Consider the following 21,785-nt stretch of genomic DNA (forward strand, 5'->3'; position numbering starts at 1 on the left):
GCGTGCGTGAGCCTGGTAAACCAATCGCTACAATGCAAACGGCAGGACAAAGCTGGGTTTGGTTGTCACGCAAGGCAAGCGTATGGAGTATAACAAACCCGCCCACAGTCAGCCTATTATTGTGACAACTTCGAAGTTTAACTAAATTTAGGAAAGCATGAGACAAAACTAATACAGGAAACCACCGTTGTGTATGAATCATAAGGCAGACGGGGCATCGCGATATGACGTTTAGTGCACTAGTAGTGTCACTAAGTATCCTATTTTGTGCTGACAGTTTCAATTCTCAAAGACTATACAGTAGGCGAGAGGCAGTGGGGGCGAGGCAAGGTTTATTTAGATCGACACAGAGTTAAGCGTTTTACGGTTGACAACTGTTAACTGTTGTCAATGTAACATTGTTTAGCAGTGTTACATTGATACTTAATATAAGCTAGTAAACGTAGCAGAGGCAGATCGGAAAAATAACGCGCAGAACGGACACTGCAACGCTGTCACAACTAGCTTGTTACATAGAACCCACTTGCCTTAGTTGTGGCGAATCATTTGATTGCACTATGACATTGACCTTAAGTACGCTTAGCTTGCTATTACTGTAAAGCTAAGCAATTCGACAGTATGCAGGAGGGACAGAGGGCTGGCGCAAACATATAGGAAAAGGAGGAATAAGAAATTCCGGTTTGCATTATCCGCGACGAGGTTAGCCATTATTATTTCTAGAGGGTTCGTTTGATTAACAAACTAGCAAACTATGAAGAAGTTCTCTCGAATGCCGAAGTCTGAAAGTGGTGGACTTGGTGGGGGTGTTGTCTCAGGATTTGGTACTGGAGTTGCTAACTACGTTGGGAAAGTGTTCGGTGTTGGCCGATTCCAGGTGACTGTAGAAGAACTGATTGCGGAAGGTATGGCACCATGAAGTTTTAATTTCACGCTTTTGGTTTGCATCCACTTCCCACATTTCCAATGATAAAGGTTATTTATTTATTTTCACGATGATAGCTAACACTTAACATTTTATGTGTCTTGTTTTGAATTAACGCTAAACAAATAGCAAAGCACAGTCCTCTCTACTTGAAGTACAGGTTGGACTGCTTGTATATGCGCTTATGCATATATATTGGCTCTGTTTACCATCGTGTAACCACAATTAACTACCACAGATCTGACATAAATCTGGTCTGTGGCCATGTTGATCTTAATTAGTTGTGTGGATTAATATATATATATATGTTTTTAATCTGATATGACACCAGAGGACTACTGTTTATGTCAGCATACTATTCATTTAGAGTTTTGTTTTTCATGATTCTATAACGAGCAGTTCAGCAATCCATACCTCATCCTTGACACATAAATTGACTATAGGGCTGTAAATCTGCTATTTGAAAGTAAAAAAATAAATAAAAGATTCTCAGTACTAGGTCACAATAAAATGTATATCTTACACTGCAGTTTCTTTAATGTGGTGGTGTTGTACATACTGTAGTACCTTAAAATGTAATTCACCTTTTTGTGAACTAAAGTCATTCAGATTCTGATAGACTAGAATTGTAACATTCAGGATGTGCTGTGTATGAAACCACTGCAAATTCTATGGTTGAACTGAATATTTACTTATAGCCATATGAGAACAGTCACAGCTTCCCCACCTCCTCTGATGCCCTAGATATTTTTGCTGGAATCATGAACCAATGAAAACTTGCCTTCTTCTAAGGAGGTAGGAAGCACTGCTCATTGTCCAGAAAGAATTTTACACTGCCTTCTCCTCCTTGGTACTTTTGAAACTGGTAAAATTTTTGAAACTACCCCAGATGTTTGGGGTAGGCCCTTTCCTGTTTCAGCATGACAATGCCCCCGGGCACACTGCAAGGTGTCCATATAGAGATGGTTTTGTCGAGAACGGTGTGGAAGAACTTGACTGGCCAGCACAGAGCCTTGACCTAAACCCTATCCAACACCTTTTGGATCAGTTAGAAAGCCAACTCAGAGCCAAGCCTAATCGCCCAATCAGTTCCCAACCTCACTAATGGTCTTCTGGCTGAATGGAAGCAAATCCCTGCAGCAATCCTCCAACATCTAGTATAAAGCTTTCTTGAAAGAGTGGAGGTTGTTATAGCAAGGGTGGACCAACTCCTTATTAAAGGCCATAATTTTGTATGAGATGTTGGGTGTCAGGTGTCCACATACCTTTGGCCAAGTTGTGTATTTTTAACCAGGGCACTATGCCTACATGATGAGCCTTGGCATGGCTATGTGAGATGAAGCTGCATATTGTAAAGAAGGTCAGTAGTAATTGTCTCATTATTTTAACTGGCTGCCGGTTGAGTAAAGACAGTGAACATGCAGGATGCTCTGTATTTCTTAACTTCCTGGGATGGCATCATTTTGACACCAAATGCAATAATTAAGCAAGAATAGAAAAACTCATTGACTTGCATTGGCATTGGTCATTACCTTCAGGCTTACATGCTGGCTACAGTGGTAGTTAGGAGTCTATCATTAGCTGGTGCTGTAAGTTTGCTCAAGATTGTCCAGAAGTCACAGAATATTCCATTACAAATCCAAGATCCCCTATAATCATTGGTGGTGTTTGTTTAACATGAACAGTGTTTATACGGGATCTTTTTAGATCATCGGGCAGAGCTAGTTCCAAGCAGCATAGAAATAGCAAATCCTCCCATACCCCTGCTGCATTTATGACTCATTGCAAAGTCTAAAACAAAAATACCAGATAATTCTCATAGTATGGTTGAGGACTGTGGGTATGGAGCGGTGGTGGGTGTTCTATTTGAAATTGCTTCTAGGATGTTGGATGAGCATGGGTTAGGCTGTAACAGTTGAATCCTATTTTTTTAAATACTCAGCAAATGAATAGCCTAGTTCAGCAGAAATAATGTTTGCTAGAGCTTTGTGCAGTTACGGTAATACGTGGCTGCAGTTACGGTAATATTTAGCTTTTTAACATCAAGTAGAGAACCTTTGTATGGTAATCACTTTGAAATAGAACCTGTGTGCTAAGAAAGAGTATTGTGACTGCTTGAAATTGTACAATTCTGGTATTGAAGCCAGTTTGGCAGATTATGTGAAGTTACTGATTATAATGTACACAGAAGCACAGACATGGTCTCCATGCAAACAGTTGCAACACCCAAGGTAAACAATGTGACATGTGTCCTGCAATATGTGTTTATTTTTTTTTTCTTCTGTTGGCCCAGTGGCATTTGCTGATCTTGGAAAGGTTTGACCTAGACTGGGGTTCTCATTCAGCAATTGAAAACAGTTTTACAACTCAGTGTTGAACTAGAGTTGCAGGCTGGGACTGATCACTTTAAAGGTGTCTTGTTGAATTCAAAATACATTTGATGATGTCTTTGACCGAGTGCATGTAGTCTCATCTAACTCATTTTACCATCTCATATGGGGATCTACTGCTTTTATGAATCGATCATAACGTGTCATGGGATGTTTGTGTCAGCTTGTACATTTGTCATTTATACGCAGCCCTTCAGTACAAGTCATTTATAGTATTTTCTGCCTTTGTTCTTGTCACGAAAAGCTTTATTCATGTTAGGTATCATTTGTAAATAGCTTTATAAGCTTATATAAAATATGCAGGCTTATATCTGCATGTATTTTCTTTTTGCTTTGTATGGCCTACTACTTTCTTCCTTTCTGCTTTATATTTTATGCAGTGTGTTTGAACCTTGATCAATTTTTTTTCTTACCAAATTATACTCCCAGTTTTTTTTTCTTTTTATTACTGAGTTTGCATAATGTGAGGGAATGGGGAGTGAAGGAATAGGGTATAATTGTCTGTATTTATCTGTATATCAGGAATGACACCACCATTTCTTAGATGGCATACTGCAAATCTAATTAAACAATACTGTATGAGCCCCAGTTGAGACATTATATATAGGTCTGCATCTGCACTTGAAGGTCACCACGTGTGCAGTTGTTTATTGCGTGAAGTTTTACTGGCCAGAATTTGTATTCTTTGTTCAATCAAAACATGCCAAATTGCATACACTGTATCATAAATCATAAGCAACAGTGTGTTTATGAGATAAAGCCTATTATTTTTAGTGACCAGGGGAAAGCTAGAAAAACACACAGCATCAACAGTAATTTGCATACCGTATCAATGATGAATAGGCAGATTGTGCCCTTTGTTGTCTTGTCCTGAAATTCTATAAAGAATGCTGGTACAATGTAGCACTCAGTCCCATGGTAAAGGTCACTTTCTTTGTGTCTGCTTATTGAGGCTTACTGTTTTGCCTTTCACAGAGGGTATGCCCTCTTTGTTTGATTCTGATGGAAATTTGAACTTTCATCAACATCTATTGGGTGAAAAGAGGTTGACTAAGTGCATGGTGGTCATGATAACTATGAAAGTGAGAACCAAACAGGTACTGCTCAATAATTGTGGCTAATCTGTAATGGCAAAAATAGTTTTACCATTTTGTTTAATGTCCACTACAGAGTGATATTATGTATTTTATTTGTGTGTTTTTGTTTTAAGAAAACAGTGGATTCTGCATTTGCATTTTTAAAATACATATACATTTTATTTTAACAATATAAAAAAATACAGCCCATTTTTGTTATGTGAACTGCACAGCTCATCTTGTTTATCTTGTTTACTTTGATGCAGTAATTAAGCAAAATGTGCAGTATGAGGGACAAAAATAACTGCTTTTTCTAGAAAGTGACCAATTACTTTAGCCAGGCAAGAACTTATATTTAAATTTTTGTGTAACAAGACTAAAGGAGAGCTCTTCATTCACAAATGTTCCTGAACTTGAACCAGTTGTTTTCCTTTCTAATTGGTCCTTCAATACGCATCCTACAGTATGTCGTATCTCTCAGCTATTTGCTTGGTCTGGATGTATGACTATGGCCTCTCTGCCAAATATTGATAGTGTAGATGTTTTTGCTAAAGTGAGCAAACTACATGAAAAGCAGTGTTGCTTTTTGCTCTTTGGTCTGTAGTGCCTTGAAGACACACAGTGTGTTGCTTATGTGAACACATCTTTCTGCCTAAATATGTTCTTCATTCGGTCATAGCTTTGTTACCACAGTTCAGCTTTGTTCATCGTTCCACAGATCCTTTATCTTTCAGGCCCTTCATTTCATTTATACAAACCAAAATGCATAAAAACCCCTTTCAATAAAAACAGACAATGTGCACTTTAACCTCAGGTGAATTGTTTGATTACAAACCTAAGATTGCATGTTCATATTCATCTTGCAATTTCTGTCTTTAATACAGATTTACAATATTTACAACCAGTTCATAGTGTGAGCAGTTTTTAATCACTTGGAAATGTGTATAGGGTGTTGCAAACTACATACTGTATGAAATTTTTGGGTACAACGTAAATGAAAATCATTTACAGGAGGGCCTGAAAATTATGGGAACCACTGCTCTAAAGAGCTCGATATACTGACAAATTAAACTCATGGAAAACATTTGTAGTTGGAAGCAGGAATTTTTTTTCCCTTTTTCTTTTTTTGTAAGTACAGTGCACACCCTACATTTTTGGGCCCTTCAGACTGATTAAGAAATGGGCTGATATGACAGATTTTCACTGAGGATTCTTATAGAACAATATAGGTGTCTCTGAAGCTTGCTCATTATAGGTAGCCTATCTATACTGTGGAAAAGTATGTCCCACATGTCTTCTGAATTATTTACGGTGTAGTGACTAATGCTGAGTGCTCGTATTGCAATGGTGGCTCCTCATGTAAACAGCTTGCTCCCCAGGCATTACCTGAAAATGATACGGCTAATACCTGATATGGAACAGAGCTTAAAATTGGTCTTGTAGAATCTGTGAAGAGTGCTTTTTCAAAGATCTCCTGTGGTTTCGTTCTTACGGTGCAAGAGCATGATAAGTCAGGAATAGCCTGTGAGAGGAAGATACAGTATCACTTTAATCTTAGCACTGCACACTAAAAGTGAACTGTGCTCTTTTTTCAGTTGGCTTTCATTGAGTACCTCATTGTAGGACTGCAGGACATTGGTAAATATCTGATTTGTCTGTAAACTGCACCCCCAGTCTATGTTATGGTCTAGAAATAACTTTTCAATCAATTCCTGATATCTTGTCTTTGATTTGCTGATGTCTATATAAATCAAAAGAATGCTTTGAGAAAGTTGGGTGCAATGTACTTGGCCTGATTATACAGTGGCTCTTTGAGCTCAGTCAGTGCCATTACATGGATTCTCCCATAAAACCAGCACTGTTGGCCATTGCTGTGCCGAAGAAGCCATGTGCATAACCTTACATGTAGCCTCTGTCAAATGTGTCTCAGATACTATGCACTGCATTAATTCTGTAAAGTGGCTCCTTGTGTTGTGGAAAATATAGGTATTCCACTACTTGCATTCTCCACTGGTAACAGATTGCCTAGTTGTTGATTGTGCCATATTCTGCATTTACAGCAGTTACAAAGGTGTTTCCCCTTTGTCACATTGAATAAAGGTTTGTGGACTCATTCTGCTGTGGGAGACGGTAAAGGGATTAGGCCGTTTATCACGTGACTGTGTGCTGCTTTAATGTCAGTAAATAAAGTACAGTCCGTACAATAGGCCTATTACTGTGCTGCTTGAGAAACGTGTTCATCCAGCTTCTTAGGAACGAGTGGAATTTACCCACCTGGAGAACACATGTCTGTTAACTTCAGTGCGATTACCCACATTCAGGCTGAGGTTGAGTTTAAAATAGCTGCGTTGTTATTTAGAGTGCATCAATGCTACATACATTCACAACTTGTTTACTTAATGGCTTAAAGTTAGAAAACCAGCTGTTTGTGATTAATTATCTCATTTGACCTGACAAAATTTATAATAGTTCTTGAATAACCAAGTTGTGTGACTTGGACACATTGGACCAGCTCTCACATGGCCTTGGTCTCGTGGTCCCTGTTTGTTTCAGAGCCACTGTGCTGTGCAGCATTTCCTGTGCTCCAGCTACCATTTAACCAAGCTGTGCATTACACAAAGGCCTGCAATACATTTCCCAGAAGATCTGGGCCACCTAGTCACCTTTTCAAAGTTAAGACATGTAAATTAATTTTATGCTTGGACTATCTACTTGACCTGTTAGTTTAATACCTCAACTGTAAACTGCTCAACCCATTTGAACATTTGCTGTGATGGATCCATTTTTACATTCTGGTTACATCCATTCTCTCTCTAATTTACACCGGGTTGGTCAGTGGAGGGTGGATTCCCCCTCTATAGCTGGGTTCCTCCAGAGATTTCTTCCCATTGGGGACTTTTTTTAACTCACTGCTTGCTTTTTTGGGGTTCAGGTCTGGTTTTTGCCCCGTTTTCCTTCTTTTACTCTGTAATGAAAACCAAATCAAATTAGATTTAATGCTGAGATGACTGAAGAGGCTGCGGGGAGATTACAGGGTGGAATGATACAGCTGATTTATTGACCAGATTGTGGACCATATGGTGTAAACCCATAACCACAACAGACTTACTCTCTTTTTTTTTGTCTTAGTCACCTGCTTCAAATACTTCCTGTCAATTCAATAATGCTTTATTGGCATGTATACAAACAATATTGACCTAATGTAATATAAAATTGTTTCTGAGGATCAGGTGTTTCCTGTAGCCAGGTACGTTGCAGCTGGCAGAGACCTAAATGCTGTCTTCCCAAGGAGTCCTCTGCCTTTTCCCTGCACTTCATTCCAAATGTTGGATGAATAATTTTACTCTAATGTAAAGCCTTTGGAAGCTCTACTTTCAGTTACATTGATATAGCATTGGTAATCTGAGTTCAGAATGTTACAGTAGTCACCGTTTTTACATAACTTTCATTTGACATCCCATGTGTTTCAGTTGCAAATTTTGGTTAATGCAAAAAATCATATAACCTTTTATGCACAATCACAGAAAAATGTATGGTATAACAAAAAAGACTAATTTTTAAATATGCATTATTAAAACATGAGCTGTTCTAATTGTTGGTTTTATTTTAGTTACGTTTTTGATGTGTTTGGCAAAGGATTTTTTGTTTCTTTCCATTACTTAGACAGCTCAGTTTTTTCCTGCCACCGATATACCTCTTTCACTTCTGAGACGATGTCATTGCATTTTCTGCTGTGGTTACAGTATTGTGTCTGCATTAAATATATCAAAATGCATAAAAATCTGTCTACCTCCTGGCTCTTACCATAGTCAGCAATCATTGAAGTACAAAGGAAAAAGAAACTCCACCAGAATAGCGGTTTGAATGTCAATGACATCAGAGCTTTTCATCCATTGGTCAGCACACAGCAATTAGTGCATGTTTGTGCAATGATAGAATCTTTTATTTTGTAAAGGATTAAATATGTCAGGGAACAAAATAACTATATTCCTACTTTAAGCCTCCTATTCTTTTTGAACCTAGTATCAGAATACAAGTAAAAGCAAGTTGTAAAAAGGCCTGTTGTTATTTTTTTATTTTTTCTTCATAAAGGCCATGCTGCTGAAGTGGAGAGCTCATTTTGGGGTGGAGGAAGGGGTGTACTGTCTCAGATCCACCATATCTGTAACACCACTATGTGTTATTTAATTATTCCCCCAAAAATACATTGCTGAAGAGTACATGCAGAATCTAGTACCTCAGGCCTTACTCACACAAGAATTGTATTATAAAATCATGCTACATTTGTGAAGTATTCTCTTGTCTGTGTGATTTGTTTTTACACAAATTGTAGTGCAGGCTACAGATGCTAGGTTTATAGCTGTTGCTATTTATATGAGCGGGTCTCTATGCTGTAGTTGCTTTGATACAGTATATGTCTCATGCTTGGCTGAAAGAGGGCCTGTGCCAGTGCTTTCACACAACCTCTCTATGTCCTTCAGATATAAGAGTAATTCACACTCACACTGATGAGCAGCATCGTGCAGAGAAGTGGATTACTTTGTGTTTCACTTTGAGGTCCTTCTTCGTGCGTCTCAATCTGAGCATGTTTTGCATTTAGGCTACCTAAGCAAGTTTGTGTTTGTCCGGGAACAAGCACGCTATTGTGCTTCCAGGCTCTTTTGTGCAGCTCACTCTTAGCATGGCGCTCTGTGACTCAGCATGGCTTTATTGAGGGACAGAGGTTTGCAGCGCGGCCATTCAGTGGCTGAGGGGGAAATGTGACGGTGCTGTCGGTCAAAGCCAGCCCAAAGCTCTGAGGCCCATGTGCTGGCTTCCTGTGGTCTTCTCATTAGGCATTCTTGCTGCTCCCACCACTGCATTATTGTCAGTTGGGATTTGTGCTTAATCTTTGACCTTTCATTTAATGTGTTAGCCATTCTATCCGTGAAAGAAAGTATATTTTATTATATTTTAGCCATAAATATAGGCACTGACAAATTCCATTACAGGCATTTAGCAGACGATCTATCCAGAGCGACTTACACAACTTTTTACACAGCATTTACATAGCATTTACATGGCAAGCAGAGATGTCAAGTAGAATGTAGTAGTAGCAGCAGTAGTAGTAGTAGTAGCAGTAGTAGTAGTAGTAGTAGTAGCAGCAGCAGTATCAGCTGAAACAGGAGTCACATGTAGCCTGTCTTCATTTAAGAAAATGGTTCTTTGGCTGACAGTTTACCTGTACTTTGCCTGTAGCAAAATTCTGTGCTTTTTGGCTGCATCAGTATGTGCTCAGTCTCGTCCCTGTGCTGCAGGCCAGTGGCAAAGGGGTAATGACTGTGTTCTACAGTCTCTGTGGGAAACATGACAAGTAACCTATATATGGGCTGCACTTTACACGCACTTCCTGTGTGTTCCTCATCTGTCCTGCTCTGTACATGAGCTTCATGTCCTGTTCGGCTGATAAATTTACTCACCCAGTTGGTCATTTTAGATTTTTTGTTTGTGCCATTTGTTCAGTTTTAACCTGATTGTGATTGTTTGCAATGACTAAAACACCATATGTTGTTTATTGTCCTGAAAGTAAAAGAAAGCACATTCGGCATATGAAAGTATGGTCCATTAGAACGTCATGGTTAGTCGTGGTATGTCATTTTGAGAGTTTATGACTGCTGTCTGTGCAGGAGGGTTCTCGGTTGTCTTCCTTGCCCGGACCCACGGTGGAGTGCGGTGTGCCTTGAAGAGGATGTATGTTAACAATGTTCCAGACCTGAGTGTCCACAAGAGGGAGATCACAATCATGGTGAGCAGCTCTCTTATTTATTTTTGACAGTGCAGGCAAAGATCCTGCTTAGAGGCATCTGCTTACCTGCATATCATTTTTAAATACTTTACATTTACATAACTAAAGCTGTGAATGAGTAATGCAGAGTTGGTAAAGCATAATAGTTATTCATGCAGTAGCTAGTCCTTTATGAAAAGTTAGAAAATGTGTTGTGATCTCATGCATGATGAAATAATTTCAAAGGGGCCTTTTCCAGAATAGAATTGTCAATGTGGAGAACAGGCATGATGAAGTTGAGAAGTTACATACTTCTGCAGGACCTCAGGCTGTGTGAGATTTGTTCATGAGAAAGCCATAGAGCTCAGCACTTTCTCCAGACAGGCAACAACAGCATGATCCAAGACTTTATTTTCCATCTTCTGCCTCCCACTGGATATTTAAGTTCCTGTATGTGTAAGATCATTTCTGCTTACTAAGCTAATAATTGCATGGCAGGCAGCAGAGCATTTGTGGCCTTTACACAAATGCAGCGAGTCCAGTCAATGGGCTGCACATTCAGAGGTAGAATGCCTTGTTCTGTGCTCTGACGTGACAGGGTTCACAGCAGCACTATGGCCAGACACTGTTCAACGGCAGCTGTTCCACTGCTCAGCATCTAGGAAGTGACAAGTGGAGGTGTAGAAACATGGTTACCGTTGTGGTCTTACCTTTCTATCTTCCATAGAAAGAGTTGTCTGGTCACAAGAACATTGTGCGCTACCTGGATTCTACCGTCAACATGGTGGGAGAGAGTGTGTGGGAGGTCCTCATTCTCATGGAATTCTGCAAAGGTACGTTCTGCCGCACTCTGTAACATCTGTGCGGTCTATGGTTTCTGCTTAAGATGTGTAGGCATTATGGTTTTGATGCATCACCACATTTCAACAGCTGGTCAGGTAGTGAAGCAGATGAACCAGCGTCTCCACACTGGATTCAGTGAGGCAGAAGTGCTGTCCATCTTCTGTGATACCTGCGAGGCCGTGGCCAGGTTACACCAGTGCAAAACCCCAGTCATTCACCGGGACCTGAAGGTACGGGGCCTGCTGCTCTTCTCCAGCAAATTCCATCAGTACTCACTTTCAGTTTTCACAATTTATCACTGTCCTATGACCATTAAAGAACTTGGTATGTTATTGGGATCTAGCCAGCAATAACACATTGGATCAAGCTCTCTGGATGCCATTGGCTACTGATATTTGGTAGCTAGAAACTAATACCTAGTTAGCTGGCAGGCGTGCCGTTACTTTTAAACAACCACTATGGTTCTCCATGCAGTAATTGTCGATAACATTTTAAGTTATTCCTTGGAAATGGGCAAGTAGAAACCGGTACTTTCATCACTAAAAACACTGGCAAGCATTCAATATTACAGTTACCAAACAAAATATAAGTTCATTACAAAATGGATGCTTTGTTCCATAAAATCCTAGACATAATGCAAAAAGTGAAGAGGCAAAATATTCTGTTTAGATTTAGCTTCAAGTATAAACTTGATGCTGTCTTGTGTACCTCAGGTGGAGAACATCTTGCTAAATGATGAAGGAAACTATGTACTGTGCGACTTTGGAAGTGCTACGCACAAAGTGCTTCTCCCACACAAAGATGGCGTGACAGCAGTGGAAGATGAAATAAAAAAGTAAGCTGTGTTTAGGCTGAATTTTTACTGTACAAATGTTGCCTTGTGGTTAATGTTTCAGGGTCCTGTAGATTTCAATCTAATGGGTGAGGAAAAGAGGATATTAAATGGAAGAATCGTTTTCTAGCCAATCATAAGTCTTCCCCCTTGGTCTGTGATGCAATTCCCTGAGTGAATGGTATGCTAATTCAGTTGTGCAATTGATGAGTTCTGGTTAGCCTTCTGTACCCAATGCATGGGTCTCTGTCTCAGTTGTGATCTGAAGAGGGAGGCTTGTGTGCTTAGTTTTTGCCAGCGAGCCTAAAGCTCTCTCATTTCTGCAGTTGAGGAGGGCTATCTGTATGTCATCTCACACAAGCTTTGCAGTCTTCTCTTGGGCTCCACATTTGAATCTGAAAAGTCACATTAGACACCCAATAGTTAAGTGTGGAATTGATTCTCCCTGTCAACCCAAGGAAGTCTGCTATTAGGAATGGTAGTGGATAAGATGTTTGGAAACCATTTTGTTTTGCGGGAGCAATGTCCCTTCATATGAAACTTGATATTTTTACTCAAAGGTAGAACAGTGTTGGAGTTAAGTGTTCTTGGGTATATTCTATAATGTTAGATAACCTAACCTTTGAGCCGAAGCATTGCCCTGTGGCCTGAACTCTCTGTTTACTTGACAGGTATACAACCCTGTCATATCGAGCTCCAGAGATGATTAATCTTCATGAAGGCAAAGCGATCACCACTAAAGCTGATATATGGGTAAGATCAATAAATCTCCTATTAGATACTACTGAATGCCATCTCTTTTGGACCCTTATTTTATTGCTAATCGGTAGAGGGATATTACATCTGCACGTCTCCTCCTGTTCCCTCCACAGGAGGAGAAATGTGCTGGTGTCCTATCCCTTTTCTCCTCTTGTTCTGTCCACAGTACTCTTTTCCATGCAGCTTCTGTATTCACATGAGTACTAGTTCTCACGGAACATAAAGTTATTCCTGATTCTGTTAGTGAATGGGGTGTGATGTGTATAGGGCTTCTATCTCTTCACTTAATCTGTTGGACTATTGTATTGCATTTTCTAGTGTTTATAAATCATAAATTATGCTGTGTTTCAGGCTCTTGGATGCTTGTTGTACAAGCTGTGTTTCTTCTCGCTTCCATTTGGAGAGAGTCAGGTCGCCATATGCGATGGAACATTTTTTGTTCCAGACAATTCCAAATTCTCCGGAAGGTTGCACTGCTTAATCAGTAAGTAGCGGTCTCACGGGTGAGGTAGTCATTGGTGTAAACATGGTGAAGACTGGAATTTTTTTGCTTGTCCCATTCCACTTTAAAGAGACAGAGTATCGCTTAAGGGATATCTCTGCAATCTGATGCTTGTAAAGTTGAACACTAGCACCTCTGTGTGGTACAATATGAATATTGCCAATGTGCTATAAATATGCACTCAGGGCACACTTCTAACAGATAGTGCTTGAAGATTTGTCCCCATGTTAAACTTTACCTTTTAATTGGCTACTTTCCTCTGCCAATTTCGTCATTTCTCTCCCTTCCCTCTTCCCCATCAAAGATGCATATTCCACTTACCCTGGATTCTGGTCTTTTTTCATTAAAGGATATATGCTGGAACCTAATCTAGAAAAGAGACCTGACATCTATCAAGTCTCTTACTTTGCCTTCAGGTTGGCAGGAAAGGAGTGCCCTGTGCCAAACGTCTTTGTAAGTTTTTTTTTTTTTTTTTCCTCAGGATTAATTAATTCCACAGACTCTCTCTCTCTTTATCAGGTGGATATGTTGTGGGGAGTGGGAGGGAGTTTAGAAACCAATTCAGTGATTGTTATGAAGTAAAAACACTCCTGGACTTATTCTGCTAAAAATAACTTTTTTTTCTTTGATTTGCCATCTCCACTCTGTCCAGAACTCTCCTCTACCCCCGTCCCTTCCCGAGCCTCTGACTGCCAGTGAGGTCGCCACTAAGAAGAGCATGACAAAAGCCAGGTAGCTCTTCATTGGAGGTGGGAGAGTGAGTCTTCATGAACCCCAAAATGGGAGGTGCCATCAGTGACTCACTGATTTAAACCAATCTTTGCTATGAAGTACAAAGTCTTCTGATTGGTCCATGCAAGCAAGTAATTGACATCACATGGTTTCCTCATCTTTTATTGGGCTCAAGAAAACTCACTTTTGCGCAATCTCATATCCCAGCTCTACTCTCATGTAGAAAGATCAAAGGCTTACTGTAGGTATGTAGTTTGACTTTATGTAACTGGTTTGTAGCACTAAACCTGTATGAAGCATGTACATATTGTATTAATTATAGATTTGATGTTGCACAAGCTTAATGAAGACTTCGATTACCTCATGTGATATGTTTTTAAATTTTGGGTAGCCATATATTACACCTGTTACTTGATGCTGTGCTCTTTCATATTAAACCCTGCTCTTGATCTGCAGCAGTATGTGGTGGACACTGATTGTGAATTATTCATTTCAGAATAACAGACTCTGCTGGACCAACAGAAACATCTATTGCCCCCAGACAGAGACCTAAGGCAGTGAGCATTAACGTTCTGCCCATCAACAATGCCGTCACTCCTGTGAAGAAGGTATCTCCTCCAGGACCAGTGAGCAATGGGGAGGGGCTGAGTTCTCAGCAGGCTCAGAGGAGCAGCCAGCAGCAGCCAGAAGACCAGCGACTGCAGCAGCAGCAAAAACTGCAGCAACAGCAACAGCTGCAGCAACAGCAAAAACAGCAGCAACTTCAACTGCAGCAAAAACAACTGCAGGAACTGCAACTGCAGCAAAAACAACTGCAGCAACAGCTGGAGCAACAGCAACTGCTGCAGCAGCACCTGCAGCAACAGCAACAACTTCAGGAACAGCAACAGCAGAAACAACAACTGCAGCAACAGCAACAAGTGCAACAACAGTACCTACAACAGGTTTCTATGCACCAAGAGCAGAATTCCCTACATGTATATACCTGTAGTAGACATACACAGTCGCAAGGTGCACTTCCTCTCATTGTGCCTCTCCGGGCCAATAAGAACCACAGGTTATGGAGGAGTACAGAATGATCCTTAAGTTAATACAGTTCTGTGGACTGAAGAGCAGTCCTCTTCAAATCAACATGGCTGCAAATAAATCCAGGTGGTGAGATGGCCATATGGTCTTCACACGTGCATTTTGGCAGCCCTGCTCTAATGAACTAAATTCTTTACCATGGACCCCCAGAGGAGGTTGTGACTAGCACATACCAATTCTTTCTATGGCTTCTAGATGGAATTACATGCAATTACACATATGCACTAAGTTCAATAATTCAAGTCAAAGCCAAAGACTTTGTGAATTGTATTATAAGCGCATTACATTTTGGTAAAATTTGTATACGTGGTTTTTAGGTTGAGATGGGATAAGTTCCATGATGCATGTGTTTGGATCACTTATTTGGACCCAAGGTCCAGGGTATTGAGTCAGGACCGGACCTCACTTTCAGGCCCAATCAAACCCAGAGAGAAAGCAGCTCTGAGACAGTCATTCCAATGAAGCTGTTGTCTTCCTTACAGTACCAACAAGCTCTCCAGCAACACGCACTTCAGCAGCAGTCACAGCCCGCGTACCAACAGCAGGCTCAATATGCTGCTCTGGTAAGACCTCGGCAGGGCAGTGTGGTGTGCAGACACTCTCAGTGAACTTTAGACTCGGCTGTCTGAATACAGATTTAGTTCAGTCAATTATCTTGTGTTGATTGCGGCCACGTGCCTCCCTATTTTTGCACTTAGTAAATGTTATTTAGAAACTTTCTGTCTGCATTCAATAAGGTTTTCTTTCCAACTTATGGGTGACTAATTATGTTATTTGATGGTAAATTAGTTATAAAAGTGTTGGGAGTTTGCGTGCAACAAGACTTTTGCCTTGTGTATCTCTATGCAGGAATTACACCTCGTCCAAATAAAATTTTCTCTTCCTGCTATTTAATTATGTAGCAAGTCTGTTTTTGATGTTTTCTTGACATACTTTTGGACATGTAGTATACCTTTGTGTTTGCTTGCCTTTGAACGATCCCCTGTGCTGCGCTATAGGCCGTGTGCTGTTATGAGGAGTCACCCTGACCTCCCTCCACAGATGCAGCAGTACCAGCAGGCTTTCGCCAATCAGCAGCAGCAGCAGCATCAGCAGGGCCCTTATCTCACCTCCCCTCTGGAGTTCCAGGGTTCCCCTGGGTGCATAAGCCCAGCAGGAACAGGTCCCCTGGGGCAGCCCACTGCAGAGCCTTCATTCACTAAACCCAGGTAACCATCACATGTGCTGACCACTTTCCTTTCTCACTTTTGTTCAGTTTTGATTGTATCTGCTGCAAATACATTGGTTATTGTCCGTCGACACACTACTTATTCGCTCAAGCCTGTTAACAAAATGTTACTGACATCCAAGTGCTTTAGTAGTAAGGCCTATGGACAGATGGACGTGCTTTCAGTAATGCTGTTCTCTGTGGTAGGAATAATGTTCCGGATGCAGATGTGGTCATACCACCCCCACAGAACTTCAGCAGCCCCCCCGACATGCTGCACTGGAACCCCTTCAGAGAAGACATGTTTCCCAAACTCACAGAGGAAGAACTGCTGGACCGGGAGTTTGACCTTCTTAGAGCAAGCAAGTGTCAACCACTCTGTGTGTCCTTGTGATGGCAGAGATGTATCTGAGCTTTCTCATAGAGGGTTTCAAGTCTTTTACCACATTTTCAGCACATTTTCTCTGTCTTACTATCATATTTAAGATACTGCATCTCTTTGTTTCCCCACACATGTATATTTACTCCTGCTACTCTCTGAATGTGGGATTCACTAAATATTGGTAAAATAATTACATTTCCATTCATTTCACAATGTTCACCATTCATAACAAGCTTTTTTTTAAAAATTGGGAATCATATTTAACTTTAAACTAATTCATATCTTTGGAAGATTATTTTTTATTGAGTTTTTGTACGAACACAACACAAGGATTGATGAAAGGGAAATCATTCACCCACTGCTGCAAAGCACTGTTGGCTAAATTTCCACACCACTAAAGGAGCCTGGCTGTTTCTCTCAGCTGCCCGAATGTTCTGTAATGTCATCTTTTCTGTTACTGGCCCCACAGAGAAGCCAGTGGAGAGAGCGACCAGTGTGGATTCTGCTGTAGACCGGCTGCAGTCCTATCAGAAGCCCCTCTCCGAGGACCTCTTTGGCTCCATTCCTTTTCTGTCTACTGCAGGCAAGTTTTAGTGAGGCTTTGAAGAGTTCATTAAGATATATAGCATTTAATGTTTGGTGCTCTGGATGAATGCTTTCACCAATTTACATTGAGTTAAAACCATGCTCTGAATTTTTGATGGGGGTTGGGGGTGCAGGCCACTTCACTTCTATAGCTTTCTTATGCTTTCCTTAATCTTGAGGTAATTCAGTGGGATTGATCCCATAATACTTCCCACATGATTTCATTTATCACTTGAGTTCTGACATCTCAGAACTAGTCAGCTGACACATTAGTTCTCATCAATCTTTTCAAAGATAGCTACAGTTTATGTTGAAAAATCTTGATGACGATGTGTATTGGTGGGCAAATTTCCTACAGTACACCTGTGCTTGTAGCATTGATCTCAATGAAGGTGAACTAAATGTTGATTAATTGCACCTGTCTGAAGGGACATGATGCTGGGATTGGCATAACGCAGTGTGAATGTCGGCGTTTACTTGTTAAGTTTGATGATAACATAAAAATAAAAACATATTCGAGAATTGAATGCGTATGTGAAGCAAGGCAATTTTACCATCATTCTCATTTCAAGTCTATTCCAATTTCTCCTGCAGTCATAATATTGGCTTTGAAAGTATTATGGCTGTTATTTACATGTCTAAAGATCATGTGCTTCTGTTAATATTGACAAAGGTATGAAAATGTCATTGCTGTATGTGCCTGCCATTCACGTACAACGTAGTGCCGATGTTCCCTTTCAAATACAATACAAACTTAAACTTGTATTATGCATAACTGAATGTCATTAAAAAAAATAAAGAAAAATAAAATTAAAACATTAAAACTTTTTCCTGTTCGTTTTAAGAGCTCAGCACAGAGCATAACTACAGGATACTGAACAATTTCCCCATGGTCTGGCCACCACCACAACATTTCTACAAGATATGTCTGTTGCATGGCTGTCTTCCTCAAGCTACTGTCTTGACTGTCACAAAGCACCAACAATGAAATCGGGGTCCAAAATATTTTAAATATGTTAATGCCAGTAAATATACAATTGTATGAAAGAATATTTAACTGCTGTTAAATATTAGTGACACTTTTTTTTCTTCCAATTTTTAATTGTAAGTAATATGCAGATAGCAGTTGTTTCCATAAGTAAAGGGCCTGACTAACTTAACTCCAATATGTTATTATACCGATACAGTCTCTGGTGGCTTCTCAATAAATGAGGCACACTAGAGCTTCTGTATGCAGGACTCTTATTTGGAGGCGGTGATTCAAAACCAGAACCTTCTCTGATCGTGCTTCAGTAGATGACCTCCACACTAGTGTCACATCAATCTTACTGCTCCCAGAGTTTGGCATTAACCAGGAAGCTTGCCCTGTGTGACTAACAGTTAACCACCCACTAATACATATGAACAGCAGTGAAATCACCATAAATTGTAAGTAGGCCATGGGAAATAAAACTAGCCTGAAGCCTGCTCTAAATAGTGGTGAACTACAGCACCCGATACAAAAAATAAACAAATTCTTCCGCATGCTTATTGACCTCTCTCACTGTTACAAACAGACAACAAAAATAAGTCTACAAAGTTTGGTCACTTTCGGCATTAAAAAAGTTAAATATATCAGGAAAATAAAAATTAAAAAAGAAGTTGAGAGCAATGCAGACAGCACAAGCCACACAGGAGTCTAACATCGATCAGGAAAGCTCTTCTTGGGCTGGCGCACAGCTTATGTAGGGCACACAGGCAGGTGGAAGCAATCAGGCCATCAGTAGCTTATTAAGGCATGACTCCAAATCACCAGGGAGAGAGCAGAGAGTGGCACAAGATCACCAGCAGGGGGAAGTAAATCCTTTTATATGCAGCACTCCCACCTATAAAGATATATAGATATATTTGACAAAGATCTTGCCTAAATTTGTTTTATTATTTAATTAAATAGAAACTTTGTTCAATGAAGTCCTAAATCAAGTTGCAGATGTGTATCTCATGGTTGCATACTGAATGCTTTCAAAGGTCTAGTTTCTCTGCTTTAACCAAAATGTTTTTCTGGTTTGATCCAGGAGGGCCCAGTACGGAAAGTTTGAAGCAGTCATGCGAAGAGCTCAGTGACCCAGCAGGGACTTCAGTCACAGTCCTCACCAAGGAGCCCAGCACCAGCAGAAGCAGCAGCAGAGCAGGGGAAGAGTCAGACAGCGACTTTGAGTCAGACCCCCCCTCCCCCAAAAGCAGCGAGGAGGGTGAGCCAGAGGACGAGGAGGGCCTGAACCTCGATAACGGGGAGTTCAACGAAGACAACGACGCCGAGCCCGAGAATCTGGGTCAAAGGCCGTTGCTCATGGATTCAGATGAAGAGGAGGACAAGTGCAGCACTGATTCCAGCTGTGACGACCTGAAGGAGGGGGACACACATGCAGGTCAGCAGGCAGGAGGCACTGTGTTTGAGGGAGGTCATGCTGGTGCTGCCTTGCTCGTGCCTATTGACTTGCCCATCGCTGTGATGAGAGAGCTGTCTAGGGGAACCGTGGACATGGTTGGAGCTGAGCCATTCCTTGGCGCTGCACAGGGCGACTCCACCGAAGACACTGACATTTTTTCCAAAGCACCCTTCAGACAGGTGAGTCAAGAGCAGGCTATGGATGAGTTTGATGTCTTCACCAAAGCTCCGTTCAGCAGACCCAGAAAGAGTGGTGGTGCTCCAGTCGGACAGATGGTCCCCATTTCCCCTGATGCTGTAGATGTTTTCGGCCGTTCTCTTTTTTACCCCAGCCAACATGTGCCTCTCTCTCAGAGCAAGGAGGACATCTTTAGTTTTGCGCCTTCGGAAGAAGTGTCTTCTCACCAGCGACAGAATCTGTCTTCACAGCAGAGGAATCTGGAGAGCCCAAAAAACACTGAAAAACAGCAGACTGGCAGCAGCCAGAGTGACAAACTCAGTTTAAAGACACCCCAACATGCAGTCAGGACAAACTCTCAGGACAGCAGTGAGTTCCTCAGGTTTTCAGACTTCAAGGAGAACAACAGCCAAGCCTCAGTCTGTGCCAGAGAGGGAATGATGCCTTTACCCTTTGAGGATGCCGGGCTCTTTCAACTCCAAGATGGCGCCCAGCACTCCCAACAACATAGCCAAGATTATAACAAAGTGGATCTTGATAGAGCCAAAGGTAGAGCTCCGCCTACCTCCTTGCATACCACCCTTAGAGAGGAGACTAATATGGACAACTTTGGTGCAGTGCCATTCACAGAGCTGGTGGTCTTCAGTGGGCCACGTGTGCCTTCTCAAGATGAACTGGACCCTTTTGGGTCTGCACCCTTTCTTTCGAAGCAGTGAATGCTTTGTCTTCCAGCACGCACATACCGATGTAATTCAAAGCTTACTGATTCCCTGGAAGGAAATCCAAGGGAAGCAGCTTTGTGGTGTGGTGTTGCAGCCAAATTAACAATATGCATGGGATGTGCTTTTGGCTCACATTTTGGCTTAATGGTAATTGGGACCAGTTCTAATTGAGATAAAATGACAAAAAGTTTATTCATTAAATATATTCCACATGCAAGGTCAATTAGTAGCTCTTTGAATGATATTAGCAGTGCTCACAGAGGAAGTATGATACATTTAAATGTAGGCTAATCAGTGGGTTATTATCTTTGCCTTTTACAATAAGACACTCTAAAATAACTATGAATAATGTTTTAATTTTATTTCTGTTTAATACAGACATTTTAGGTATATTTCTTTATTTTGTAAAATTAGCATTTTCAGGGCATCAGTGAAAACCGTTTGTATAGCTAGATAACTATGTTGGCTGCTTTGTATTTGGATTTTGGCAGCTGGAAGAATCTGTCGAGACAGTACTACCTTCACTGTTGGTGTTTATTTTTTATGTGAATGTGCCCAGCTTCAGTGCTTCTATAATGCTTGTGTAATGCAATAATGTAATGTGCACATTCTTTTTTACATTATTGTTTTTTGCTTCAGTAATTTTCGTATGATTTTGCATTTTATTTTATGATTATCAGGAAGAAAATAACATCCCTAGCATATACAGCACATTGCAATACTGATGGACTAAACCACTTTTAGAATTATGTTATCACAAAGCAGGACTTAAATTTGAGAAGTGCTCCGGATTACTTATCTATTCTTGATTATGTATGTTCTCTTTGGCATACAGCCTGTAAACTGCACTATTATTAGTTATTTTGAGTGAGTTGCTCTAGGAAATCAAGATTTTAATGATTTTTTAAAAATGATTGACTTTAAAGGTATTCTTTTTTTTTAGTTTGACTAAAATTGTATGGTTGCAGCAACTAGCTCCATCATTGACTGCTTGATTGGCTGTAAAGGCATTGAATTGTGGCTAACAGATTTACCGGTAAAATAATTTTGCACCACAAAGCTTTATGGGGAAAAAATAATTTCCTGTTGCACAGTACCCCTGGGCTGCCACAGAAAAATGTAACTTGAATTAATATTTTTTAACCAACAGAATGGAAGTCATTTTATTTTTTATGTTTGAGGTGCCCTGTTATGATACTGGAGACAATATAGTCTTTATGATAGAATTACTTGGTTTCAGTTTTCACAGAAGAATATGACATGGGTATGGGCCACTTATAATTTAACTGCAATTATTTTTAACCACCCCATTTTACAGCATTACTACATATTCACAAAGAGAACAAAGTGAGAATTAAAATAAATAAAAATAGCTTT

At 40.5% G+C, this 21,785-nt stretch overlaps 1 protein-coding gene across 1 annotated transcript; it reads left to right on the top strand.

Moving 5' to 3' along the window:
* Positions 1-75: 75 nt before the first annotated feature.
* LOC118212942 (BMP-2-inducible protein kinase-like) lies at positions 76-21,785 on the top strand. Its single transcript, XM_035391489.1, has 15 exons — positions 76-902; positions 10,055-10,173; positions 10,880-10,985; positions 11,083-11,225; positions 11,709-11,830; positions 12,499-12,580; positions 12,938-13,070; positions 13,438-13,541; positions 13,741-13,820; positions 14,317-14,764; positions 15,389-15,469; positions 15,948-16,114; positions 16,321-16,475; positions 16,965-17,078; positions 19,135-21,785. The coding sequence occupies exons 1-15, from the start codon at positions 752-754 to the stop codon at positions 20,400-20,402; spliced, it is 3,273 nt and encodes a 1,090-aa protein (XP_035247380.1). The 5' UTR covers positions 76-751; the 3' UTR covers positions 20,403-21,785.

The sequence above is a fragment of the Anguilla anguilla genome, chromosome 14 (assembly GCF_013347855.1).
Source record: "Anguilla anguilla isolate fAngAng1 chromosome 14, fAngAng1.pri, whole genome shotgun sequence".
In the NCBI taxonomy this organism is placed as follows: domain Eukaryota; kingdom Metazoa; phylum Chordata; class Actinopteri; order Anguilliformes; family Anguillidae; genus Anguilla; species Anguilla anguilla.